We start from the raw sequence: 12,981 nt of genomic DNA, 5'->3' as shown, positions 1-12,981 counted from the left end.
CTTGCAAAGTTCTTTCATGTGCTTCACCATCAGTCTCGTATATTTATTTTAAGTATGTTTTCACATTTAGCAAAGTTTACATTTTGTGTATAAAGCACTTTATTACATATTTTAGGGAACATACTGGTTTCCATAGCATGTACCAGTTGAGTTGTGCACGCATGTCAATACTGATAAAATATTGTATTCTTGTGGTAATTTTATGTCAATTACACCTTCAGTACACTAGATATTCGGCAATTTTTTTTTGTAAAGAATTCCTGAACGTGAATAATAAAAATAATAGAAAAGCTGAATAATAAATATGATAAAAAGGACATAATGGGAGTTACGTGTTTCTATTTTTTTAGGCAACAGTTCATTTCTAAATCAATCTGATCTATTTGGTGCTCTGGCTCTTTGCAGAAAACCTTATGGATGATTGTTGAAGAAAATAAACACCTTTCAGTGCTCTGCAGCATTTGGTAATTATTTTGATCATACAGAGTAATTGTACAGCAGTGGTATACCTGGGGTGGGAGGACCACATTGGTAGACAGAGGTCTCAAGTGTCACGGAAATTCCCTCTCTCTGTTATGTCGCTAGGACACAATGCAAATAGGCAGGCAGGCTCCTGCCAGTCAGCGCGAGGGTGCTGAGCAGCATGTACTCACCTGTTTGCTGCAGGCCGCATGGTCCTGGCGGTTAAGAAATAAAGGGGCCCCTTTCATTATCTCCCCTACTCTTTTTCTTTATATTTTCTTTCTATCTCTCCTCTTTTTCTTTTTATCTATCTTTGTTCTCTTTATCTCCCCATCCTTTTGCTTTACCGGTCCTCCTCTTTCTCCTCTTTCTCCTCTTTCATTCCCATTGTCTCCCATTTCTCTTTATTTCTCCTCTTCTTTATCACCTTTTTTCCCACCTTTACGCTTTCTCATTAGCTCTTTTTCTTTTCTCCTCATATTTTACATTATTTCTTCCTTTTCTCTTTACCTCTCCGTTTTCTCTCTACTTCTCCACTCTCATTATCTCATCTCTCCCTTTTTTATTAATCCATCTTCTTTCTCTCTCTTCCTCTTTTTCTCTCTCTTCTTTTACTTTATCTCTCCCCTTAGTTCCCATCTCTCCTCCTTCTCATTATCTCCCTTTCCCCCTATCTCCATATGTCTGTCCTTATTCATTATCTCTTCCCTTTCTCTTTATCTTTCACCTTTCTCCCCATCTCCCCTCTTTTTCATTATCTCCTTGTCTATCTGTCTCTCCCATTTCTTAGTACCAGACCCAGGCATAGTTTCTAGTACTACCTGTGGTTGTGCCCCACCTGCACTGATGTTTCTGGCTAGTCTTAAGTTAATGAGTTTGTTACATCTTTCAGTTCCCTACTTTTCGAACAAGACATAATACTTCCCTACACTACCCTACCTCATAAGATGTATCCAAAGTAGGTAGGCTTATATAGATAAGTAAAAGTGGCATCAATGACCAGGGTCAAGTTACTAATGCTAAATGCATCATGAAAGTTGCATATATCTTGCTTGTAATTCTCCTTATGACTATGAGTTAATGACGGAGAATGGCCGAGGATGGAAAGAAACCAAAGGAGGTTAATGCCCCTCTGCTTTACATTACTCCATAGAAGTATACTACCATTACCTGTTGATGGCAGCCCCACTGGCAAGGCTACACTCTAATTTATTCATTAATGATGTTGCAGGTGGCAAAGGAAGCCATATATGTGTGTAATAGAAACCTGCTTCTGTGTAGCCAACTTAACTACTCACAGGATTTGGATTATTATCCCTTGCCATTAAGTTATTCCTCGCCTTTGTTACCTTACTGTTATGTGCTGGCAGGTGTTCTGTTTCTGGCAGAAGTATCTGTAGATACGAGCGCAGGGATTTATTGATTAGTTCTGGCACCACAAATATTAGCACATAAACTAAAATGCCCACTTACTTTTACTCCAAATATCTCCAAAGTGGGTAATTAAACTGATTTAAAAAATTCTTTCAAGCTATAGACAGTTTGAATGCTCAGATGTAGTTACACTAAAAGATGTAAAAATGATGGTTCCCCATATAATAGAAATGATGGGAATGCACAGGTAATTGTCAAACAACAGCTTGAATCTGTTTGCTTCCATCTAATGTTACAATAGGACAATAATATACTAAACAAGTTGCATCTCTTTAGCACACAATTCTATTTTTATACACCATACTTCTCACCGGCATGTGCTTATGGTTTCTAATGAGCAGGACTCATGGATAAGAAGACCTTTGCAGCAGCATAATTTCCTTTTTCATGGAAGCTCATTGGTTATTTGTAAATGTGATATGAGGAAAGAAAATATCCGATATGCTTTTTTGCCACAGATCTCAGCTCCTCTTAAGTGAAATAGTACCTTCCTCTTAAACCAAACCAGTTTCATTTATCAGACACAGAAATGCAAATGTAAAATGGATCTGAATTTTATTTTCCAGTTCTGACAAACGTCTTGCCCTGATAAGGGTATTCTTACAAAACTGATGGTGGTTTCCCATGTTGTCCATTGTAAAGTGCAGGTTTTCTGCATTTGATGTGCAGAAGGAAACTGTTTCAGGTGGGTAACTGTCTTCAGATTCCAAATTAAAAGTCAATTATAAAAAGTATTATCTTGAATAGTGATGTCTTATAGCAAATAAACACGAGAGATCATAAAAACAGATTGCTGCTTAATGCACATATATATAACTAGGGCTCCTTGTCTTAAATATCTTGGGCCCCTTGCCCATTTTATTCTCTGTTAGCATCTCTTCTCGGAAGGGGCTTGGCATCCTGAGGCTGCCAATCCTCTAACTAGGACGCAGCTATACCTCCTTTTGGCTCATCTCTTCTGTGACTGAATGGACCGCGTCCCCATTAGTCCAAACTTCCTGCCTGGTGTCTGAAGCTAAAACAGTTGGTTTTTGCTGTTTGTTCTTAATCTTCTGAATGACCTTTGCAAAACCCAGTAGAAAAGCGCAAAATATCATGGAGAATCCACTGAGGAGGAATGCTGCAGTATAGTCCCCTGTAGTGTCCACCAGCCAACCTTCACAAAACAAAAAGATAAATATTTTTATTTCACAATAATGTAACACATGAGTTGTTTAAAAAGGTGTATTGTGTCTTCATACCTGCAATGGGTGGGCTAACCAAATAAGGCACAGCATGCAGGAAGAAAACCAATCCTAGGGCTGAAGATAAATGAGATGTTCCTACAACATCTCCAGTCACAACGGGTATCAATGCCACGTATGCTCCATCAAAATAGCCAAATGTAACAGAAAATGGCACAAGTAGCTGGAAGCACTTGAGAAGTGGAAGAAAAAGACAGGACAGACCATCCAGTCCAACAGCTATGAGGTAGCAAACATATCGATGTCTCTTCAAAACTCTGGTGGTAAATTTAAAAACAAACACAATTAAAATGGGATTTCAACCAAAAGTAGTTCCAAAGCTAACAATTTTGATTTCCATCCTGGCAGTTCACGCCATGAAAGATACTGTCATGGTTATTATAAACCATAGCTCAACCTGATGGCTCTTTCAACTGGGGCACTTGTATAAAATGTATCCTGCAGTATCACACTGCTTCTTATTAGAATCAGATGAGCCAGCGGACGCTAATGCCTTGGTTCAGTCTAACTCAACAAATGGGTAGTAGCATGAGCCAGAGCCGAAGTGCAACCTTCAGATTCTTGGAATTCATGGTTCTTGTTATGTGTGGACCTGTGTATGAGGTGAACAAGTCCACTATAGCTTGCTCCACCACCTCCACTTCTAATGTAGCTTTATTGTCCACATCTTTTAAGCATCCTTTTAACAGAAATATCTATGTTAAATGCACATACCTGTGCTATTCAGAAAGGTTTTACTGACAAACCAAGTTTCCAAATTGCACGGTAAGACACACAAGTAAATCAGGGCCAAAAGTGATTAACTGTGTGTAACCACTAGAGGACACCATTTACATATATCTTAAATCCATCGTGACCAATACATTAATATTATAATTTTATCTATATATATATACATACGAAGGCTCAGCCTTTTCAGTGAGATAAGCAAAAAGCTGATCTACGTGTTTACATCTGTCTATCTTGATTGCTTTATATTTCAAACAAATATTTTTCATTACTGGTAAGCAGCATGTTAATTTGTACAACATTTATGTTAGGCTGTAGGCATGGATTTCAACAACTAGCTCTCTAGCTTTTTTGGAACTACAGCTCTTATGTTGCTTACTTAGTTCATGGATGGGTAATCTGTTGGCTACACTAACTCACTAATATAAAATAAAATAATGAATTAATGGAAAACAATAATTGACAAAATGCAAACAAAATTAAAGTTGGTGAAAGTCTGTACTTACTATTGGGTACATTTTTTCTAAGAGGTTGACTATACTTGTCAGATATTGCAGTGAAAGACATTTAGAAATAAGGTTTTAATGCACATCCAGGTTGCCTGTAGGTTAAACTACTCCAGATCATGATCCACCACAAAAGAAAATGAATATTACATTTATTTAAGATGGAAATTGTGACTACAGCACAGGGAGAACCTCGGCAGTGTGACTCCTTATACCAGCAACTGTCTAAGTTCCCACAGCAGTATTCTTACAGTGTGAATTTTTGTACAATATTTTGTCATATGAGAGATGCTTGAAATTACCTTCTATCTGTTAACCATCCAAAAGTGATGTTGCCAACAATGTCTACCACACCAAGGATAGACATTAGAAAAGCGGCTTCTTGGTGGCTAACTCCAACACTTAAAGCATAAGGCACAAGGTACACAAATGGAGGACTACATCCATAGGCCAGAAAAAGAAAGGATGACGCAAGTATGATGAAGTTTGGCTTCAGGATAAAGCTGTAGTCCTGCTGAGAACAGTAACAAAGACTTTTATGAGTGCAGTCCTGGCTCAGCGATGTACATGTGGATGTTTGAATTATGTTTTTCTTTGGTTCATCTGGAATCTTTTCTTGGTTTAGTTGACAATGTGCAAAGTCCTCTTCCTTAATGTTAATAGGCCGCATTAAAGCACCACAAACACATAGATTTGCGACAAACCCACCAAGGATAAGTAAAGCTCCACGCCAGGAAAACTGTTCAATTAGCAGCTGAACCACAGGGGCCAAAATAAAGGTTCCAATACCACTCCCAGACATGGCAATTCCATAAGCTAAGGCTTTCCTTTTGTCAAAGTACTTTCCCACCATTGCAATGGCAGGGCTGTAACATAGTGCAAATCCAACGCCTAAAGGTAAAGAAGAAACATAATCAAGGTCAAAATCATGTTTTCCTATTTATGATCGCAAAAATAATAAAAAAAAAGAATGCTGGGCAATGTTGTAAAGTTACAATGATACATACCTCTAAATAAATACACTTTTGCTTCAGGGGGCATAGTTAAAAGTCTGCAAAGTTAAACATGTTTGGGATTTATTTAAAAAAAACACACACGTTCTGTTGTTTATATGTTTGTGGCTTTTGGAGCTGCAGGACACTGTAATACACTCATACTATTGGAACAGAGAGAGACAGCATTTCAGTCCCAAAAATGACTCGGGAGAAGGCACCGGAGATGACATTGGTCATTTGGCCATGACATTGCCCTTCTTGCCTCATGGACATTTTTGGTCTTGTTGCCACAATGTAAAAAGTTGTGTAAAGGCTATTGCCAAAATACCGTATTGGCTCGGATATAGGCCGCACCCGAATATAGGCCGCACCCTAAAAGTTAGGTGCTATTTTAAAGAAAAAAATTTTTTTAAAGAAAAAATACACGTTAGTGAAATGGTAAAACAGTATTTTATTTAATGAATGGTATTTGAACATTTTTTATATTTATTATGCAGTTAGCCCTTCTTTTGACAGTATATAATATATGTTATATGAATAAAAGAATGGACAGGTAGAAAGTAGAGATGGGGAGAAGACTAAGAAAAGGGAAAAAATATCAGAACCATATTTTACATTTTTCTCATCTAGGTCATATTTTCTGGCAGCTTCCCTGTTGCTCGTTTTTTCAGCATATTTTAGGACGTTTATCTTAAAAGTTGAATCATAACTTCGCCTTTTCTCTTTGCTGGTCGAAGGTTTAATCTCCACATGATCAGCCATTTTGGTATTTTATTAGTTCCTGTAGAAAAATTAATTCATTGGTCTTAGGAGACTACAATAATGTTAAGGTTCCCCCTTAATTCATAATGCACCTTACTTACAGAGTGCATCATTAATTAAGGGGTGCCTAAAAAGGCTATAAAGTGTGGGGCTACAATTCAATACTTTATCACCATTTTAAGGTTCCCGCCTTAATTCATAATGCACCTTACTTACAGAGTGCATCATTAATTAAGGGGTACCTAAAAAGGCTATAAAGTGTGGGGCTACAATTCAATACTTTATCACCATTTTAAGGTTCCCGCCTTAATTCATAATGCACCTTACTTACAGAGTGCATCATTAATTAAGGGGTGCCTAAAAAAGGCTATAAAGTGTGGGGCTACAATTCAATACTTTGCCATTTTAAGGTTCCCCCCCTTAATTCTTAATTCACCTTACTTACAGAGTGCATCATTAATTAAGGGGTGCCTAAAAAAGGCTATACAGTGTGGGGCTACAATAAAATAGCTTTTTAAGGTCCCATTTTAATTTATGATAATTTATAATGGAGCCTTAGAGTTTAAGGTAGGGACATTTAAAAGGGATTCAAGGTTGGGGACTACTTGGCAAGTTCTTTATGCTTAGTGTGTGTGGGTTTTTTTTTTTTTTTTTTTACATTTAATGTATGGTAGGAGGCTACCACCCTCCTTACCTAAACTTTAGATCTGCAACCTTGATGTAGATGCAGCATACGTGAACTCCACTTCCTGCACCAGTCTGCCTCATCTACATCAATGTTGGGAATAAAAAATCAGGGAGGAACTAAAGTTTCTGCTCGTGTTGCCGGGGGACCGCATTTTTGCTGGACCGCACTGAAGAAAGTTTGCTGATACGGTCTTCCAGACACCCTGGAGAAGGTAAGAAATGCTAAACCCCGATTATAGGCCGCACCCCCACTTTAAAGATTTAAATTGTGGGAAAAAAGTGCGGCCTATACTCGAGCCAATACGGTATATAGGTGAGGAGCTCCAATTTAAAACATGATGGCCCAGCATGTTGACAGGCCTTAAAACCCAAGAGAAAATGTTATACCATATTATGAAAATGGGTAGGGGTAAGAAGGCCTGTCCTGAACCAAGGCTGGGTTAACAGTAACAATCTGTGTACTTAATAGATTATGTAAACAAATTAAAACAAGATACCACAACACAACACAACTACAACATTCTACTCATCTCATGTAAGTCTACACAATTTGTTATTCTTGTCAGACGAAGATTAGGGGTGTTTTTAAATTGTGTATTGATGCCCCAGCCAGCCCCTCCCTGGTTTTAATGCATTCCCCCTTGTGTATTGCCCCATGTGCATGTGCCCCCAGCCAGCCCCCTTTGTGCATTTACACCCCAACACCCTTGTGTATTGATATATGTGATGTCCCTGGCCAGCCCTCCTCCTTTGAGTATTGATGCCCCCTTTTGTACTGGTTAATGTACCTTTGTGTATTGATTTATGTGATGCCCCAACCACCCTGTTGTGTACTTATACCCCCCAGCCACCCTCTTTATGTATTGTCCCAAGGCAGACCCCCTTATGAATATGGGTCCCCTTCCACCTATCACTCCAACTATTTTTTTAAATTTTTTTTAAAATACTTACTTTTTTGCTGCCTTCCCTACAGACTGCTCTCCTGCGACATGCTCTTCTCCCTGTCGCGAGGAGCTGTTCCATGTGAGACCACCCCCTTGAGCGGCATGTCGCATCTTCAAAGGGGCAGGACAAAGAGCCTCACTGAGGCACTGGGTGGCATGGTGCTGGCACTGGCCAGCCACCGCGGGTGCTGCAGGCTTTTTGCCCACATTAAATATGGCTGAATCGGCCACTCCCGTGGGCAGCCGTGCGGCCATTTAATTTAGATGCCGGGCGGCCAGGGAGCGATTGCCCCCCTGGCCCAGCCCGCCCCTGGCCCACATTCACTTACTCTCTCACACTCTAACTCTTATTCACTCTCTCTGAATGACTCCCTACCGACCGTTTCCATGTCTCGCAGCACCACTTCTTCTTTAGCATCCTCTTCCTCTTCTTGTTTTTCATCTTCTTGTTCTTCTATCTTCTTTCTTATTTCTTCGTCCGCATCTCTGTGGACATTGCCTCCCTGTGAACTTCTGCAAAAAATGGGGAGAGGATGTCACCAGACACAATGCCATTTTTGCAGAGGTTCATCGGAGGTTATCTTGGGACTAAATGGCGGACCTTCCGGGCACAACCTCTCCTCCTATCTTGAGAGAGAATGTCATCAGAAGTCCCGCCAGTTTCACAGAAGTTCACCTGGAGGTTATCTTCGGACAAAATGGTGGGGCTTCCGGGCACACCCTCTCCCCCTATACTCTACCTGGGAGGAGAGGATGTCAGCTGAAGCTCCGCCATTTTTGCAGAGGTTCACCAGGAGGTCATTTCCGCAGAGATGCTAATTAAAAAAGGTGGAAGACAGAAGAGAGAAAAACATGAAGATCAAGAAGATTTTAGAGAAGAAACAGAGCTGCGGGACACGTAAGAGGAAGTCGTCTGTGGAGAAGGTAGGGAGACATTCGAAGAGAGTTTTTTGCTTCGTTTTCCTTCGTTTTGTGTGGGGGGGGGTCTTGCCTCGTCAGAGTTTTGTACAAATCAACAAAATATGCAACTTTCATTACATTTGAAATCTGTGCGAATCTGAAAGTCTTAATAGATATACAGATAGACCAGTATTGTATCGTACTGTATCTCCCTTTATACTGAAATTGCTCTGGGAATAGTGCATCCTGTGTTAGTTGTTTCCTTGTGAATAATTACACAATAAAAACAAGCAGTCATGTGCAGTGTCCAGTATTTTAAAGAAGGGGAAAAAGCAGAAAAAAACAAACAAACATTAACATCATTGTTGTTGCAGGTGCATCTTTTTCTTTTGTAAGACGTCTGGCAATTTTCCACATGAAAACAACAGTAATGCCAGATTATTCATACTGTCCTCCAGCAAACCAAAATACTAAGTTTGTAATACCAGGGCTACTCTAAGATAATAATGGCTGGTATTATTCCCAATCCCATCCAAATCATGTAAATGCTTTCAGCTACAGCCTTCTGGCAAAAGCCAATTTCAGATAACCTGTCAGTTGACTAATGGAATTTCAAGTTCCTTACCATAAAAAAAGAGAGAAAGAAAGAGAAGAGAAATAACAGACTTAAAGATTGGCCTTAAATACTTTGAAAGTATTGGTGCTTCCTCACAAACTCTGCTATTAAAATACTATGTATTGCCAAATTATTTAAGAGATGCTATCTTTGGTCAGATTTCTAAAGCATCTCATGCTGTACCCGATGCTGCCCATCCTTAAGAGGCTGGAATAAGATGTCACTTTCTGGCGTTCGGCAGTAAGGATTGGGTACCACATTTTAGAAATGTCACAGGAACAAAGTGGATGTTAACAGTCACTTTTCAGCAGGAAGTATCTCTTTAACACACAAATATAGCTAACAAGGTCATTTTATAGATTACCCAAAATATTTAGATTTTTTCTACTTCCTTTCTCTTCTTCCTACTAGTTAGTTATTAGCAGTCAGGGTCCTTGGTTATACTCACGAAATACTCTTTCACTGACATCGAAAGCTCTTTGAAGAGTCATTTTAGATAACTTGATTGTACGCACAGAAAACCTTCCCGTTTGTCTCAACCAACTTATCGGAAATGACTGAATGTGAAAGCTATAATTACATATAGCTATACTAATAAAGTATATTTTATTTATAGCTTTTACCTGTGAGGACTCCTAATGTGAGGTATAGATACTCCAAACTCGTAGCAAAGGAGCTTAGAACTAGTCCCGTAGCAGCGAGAAGTCCTCCTAGCATTATTCCAGTTTGGCAGGAGAGGTGGTTACTTACATAGCTTCCAAGGGGGGCTGAAAAACAAAATAATTATGTTAGATCTAGCAGTCATGTATAAAAATATAAAACTAAGGGCCAATGAGCCAATACCAAACACTACTGTATTATGTTACATGAGCAATTTTGTATCTTAAAGGTATTTGTTTATTAATTATATCAAATATATTTTTTTGTATTATATGAGACTACAAGATTAACAGATCAAATGTCCCACAGTTGCAAAGGAACTGAATCCCTTAGAATAATATAATATTAGATTTTTTTATTATTTCAAAACAGCTAAGCCAAACTGTGAGACACAATGGCAAACACAGTAAGGATATGCACAGGAGAATATCAGAGAAGATAAAACGTTGAAACAGTAAAATTAAATACCCTTACTAAATATATACAAATACATTGTGTCCGTGTTTGCATTGTTTCCATAGTAGGGTGTTCTTGTTTCATGGCTCTGTCTAGAACTTTGTATTTCTGCATTCAAAGTCGGGTGGATTTTGGAAAAGCCACTACTAAGGATTCCCTAGGGATTAGGGAAGTAACACTTTCTAAATATATATAGAAATGGAAACATTACATTTTATTTATTTATTATTATTTTTTGCAATGTGATCCTCACCACACAGCATAGTAGAGCAGTCAACAATGGAATGTATCCAAGCTGTTCTTGAATAATCTTGACCAAAATATACTTGAAACTCAACAAAGAATATGGAGATACATCTATGAAAAAACACAAATATATGTTTAAATGCATATAATATTTTGTGATAAAATGTTATTTTTCAATGTAAGATACTTTTAAGATGGTTGAAATTGTACTCTACCTGCACATGAAAGCAATGTGGTTTTGGCAAAACTATCGTGTCAGGTAAGGTAAAAAGAAAAATAGTCTGCAAACGATTTTCTAAACATCTCTACAAAGTTTACGGTCTACCTTAAGGAAGACTTTGTCCCTGTTCGTCGTGTTTGAATAAACTGGACTGGCCGCTGTGGTTTCTAGAAATCTTATAATGATTTTGGCAAAGGAGAAAATAATCCAGTTGTGTGAAAATGGATAAACTCTATTATTACTTATATAATACATTTTATTTGGTTTTGTATTTTTTCTTTTTTGTAGTTAAGTCAAAGTTTTTGGATTGGTTTTTAATTTTAGAAATTATATTTGGGAAAATACATTTTGGTTCACTGCTAGTTGGGTTTAGTCCCTGGCAAAAAGCTGCTAGTTAGTCCTTATGCAGGCAGTGCTTTGTCAAGTCTGGTAAGCAGATTTTTGTAATAAATAATAATAACCCACAATTGGCCAATTTAACGCTAACCAGAAGCCTAGACAGATACATAATATTTTTTGATCAGACTGACGTTTTGGTGTCCATTTTCTATACATACAGGGGTTACTTCTAGATTGTAAAATAATTTCAGCAGGACCCACTTTAACATTTGTTTCTGTAAATCCAACTTGCTATGTGTTGCACTACTTATTATGAAGTGTTTATCACTTATACAGCGCCGATATATTCATCTCTGGTGGGCCTAATGAGATGTAGACAACCTGCAAAACATTGAATTATCATCTCATGTGGTTACTGATAACCCATTACAGTGAAAAGTGTATTTACCTTGTAACAGCACGTGTACAAACTGTAACAAAAAAACAGCCAACTACAATCATCCACCCCCAGCCTCCATCGGGTGGCGCTGTGAGCAATTTCTTCTTCTGTGCCATCCTACAAAGCAGTGGGCTTTCTTGCAGACTGATGATGCGTCCTCAAACTATTGGCACTGGTTTCTCCACATAAGATCACATTTAGTTGTAAACACACTTCCGACGACATGCGGAATATTCTGGAAATGTTACCTTCCGTTTGAGACTCTATTTAACATCTAAAAAAAAAAAAATAGTGCATCAACAGATGTATGAAAAATCAACAAAACAAACATTTACTAGATTATTAGCTTCATAATATTATATATATAGATTATTTTATTTAGGTTTCTAACATAAATTAATAATGTTAAGCATAAAGCAATTGTTACTATGAGGTGGGGACTTTACACATAAACTGGCTACCCCAGCATTGGAAGTTGTTGATATTTTATGCTAGATGTTGAACCGTGTGAATGTTGTGTATGGAAAGCTGTATTAGTTACTAAGAGACTAAACTAGCTCTGGGCCTGTGGCAATGTGGTGAGCTGAATCACTGTAAGCAGCAACACAGGAGACCTCCATGCCAGCTCCTGCAACCTGACCTGATATGTGCAAGGATTTATGAGGCGCCATTTTGATGCCATGCCTAAGGGCCTTAGTTCGACTACTTTAATTGGGGTCAGCCTTCTTTTGAACCCACACCAGAGTACCACAAAAGCTGTGTCTACTGCAATATATCATTCCCTGCTGCATCCACATCTTTTATATATGACCAAAAGTATGTGGACACCCACCTTTCATTGAGTTTAGGTGTTTCAGCCACCTCCATTGCTAACAGGTATATGAATTAAGAAAATGAGCATGCAATCCCCATAGACGGGTTGGCAGTGGAATGGGTTGTACTGAAGAGTTCAGTGACTTTAAACATACTACTTTGCCTCAAGTCAGTTTGTGACATTTCTGCCCTGCTAGATCTGCCTCAGTCCACTGTAAGTGTTATTATAGTTAAGTAGAAGCGTCTAGGAGGAACATACTGTAAGCTCTGCCATAAAGGGGTAGACCATGCACACTCAGTGCAGGGATATCGAATGCTGAAGTACGTAAAAATTGCCTGTCTTCTGTAACATCAACATTCTGTAACATCACTAATTCCAAACTGTGTTTGGAAGCAACATCAGCACAACCATGAAATAGGTTTCTGTGAGACAGCACACTAGCCGAAGATCACTATGCGCAATGCCAAGCTTTGGCTGGAGTGGTGTAAAGCAGGGGTCAACAAATTTCTAGTGAAGGGTCATGTTAAT

General features: G+C 38.5%; 1 protein-coding gene across 2 annotated transcripts in view; it reads right to left on the bottom strand.

Moving 5' to 3' along the window:
• Positions 1-2,434: 2,434 nt before the first annotated feature.
• The window catches only part of SLC16A12 (solute carrier family 16 member 12), a 31,548-nt gene continuing 21,001 nt past the window's right edge, over positions 2,435-12,981 (bottom strand). For both annotated transcript variants that reach the window (XM_053451141.1, XM_053451140.1), the window contains exons 2-7: positions 11,649-11,913; positions 10,649-10,752; positions 9,903-10,046; positions 4,678-5,266; positions 3,138-3,397; positions 2,435-3,052 (exon numbers count right to left, since the gene is read on the bottom strand). In XM_053451141.1, the coding sequence (XP_053307116.1) occupies positions 2,829-3,052; positions 3,138-3,397; positions 4,678-5,266; positions 9,903-10,046; positions 10,649-10,752; positions 11,649-11,755 (1,428 nt within the window). In that variant the 5' untranslated portion in view covers positions 11,756-11,913 and the 3' untranslated portion in view covers positions 2,435-2,828. The remainder of the gene's footprint in view (positions 3,053-3,137; positions 3,398-4,677; positions 5,267-9,902; positions 10,047-10,648; positions 10,753-11,648; positions 11,914-12,981) is intronic.

Source organism: Spea bombifrons, chromosome 11 (genome assembly GCF_027358695.1).
Source record: "Spea bombifrons isolate aSpeBom1 chromosome 11, aSpeBom1.2.pri, whole genome shotgun sequence".
NCBI classification, from domain to species: Eukaryota; Metazoa; Chordata; class Amphibia; order Anura; family Pelobatidae; genus Spea; species Spea bombifrons.
Note: the sequence above shows the minus strand (reverse complement) of the source record. Positions and strands in the feature narration are given on the sequence as shown.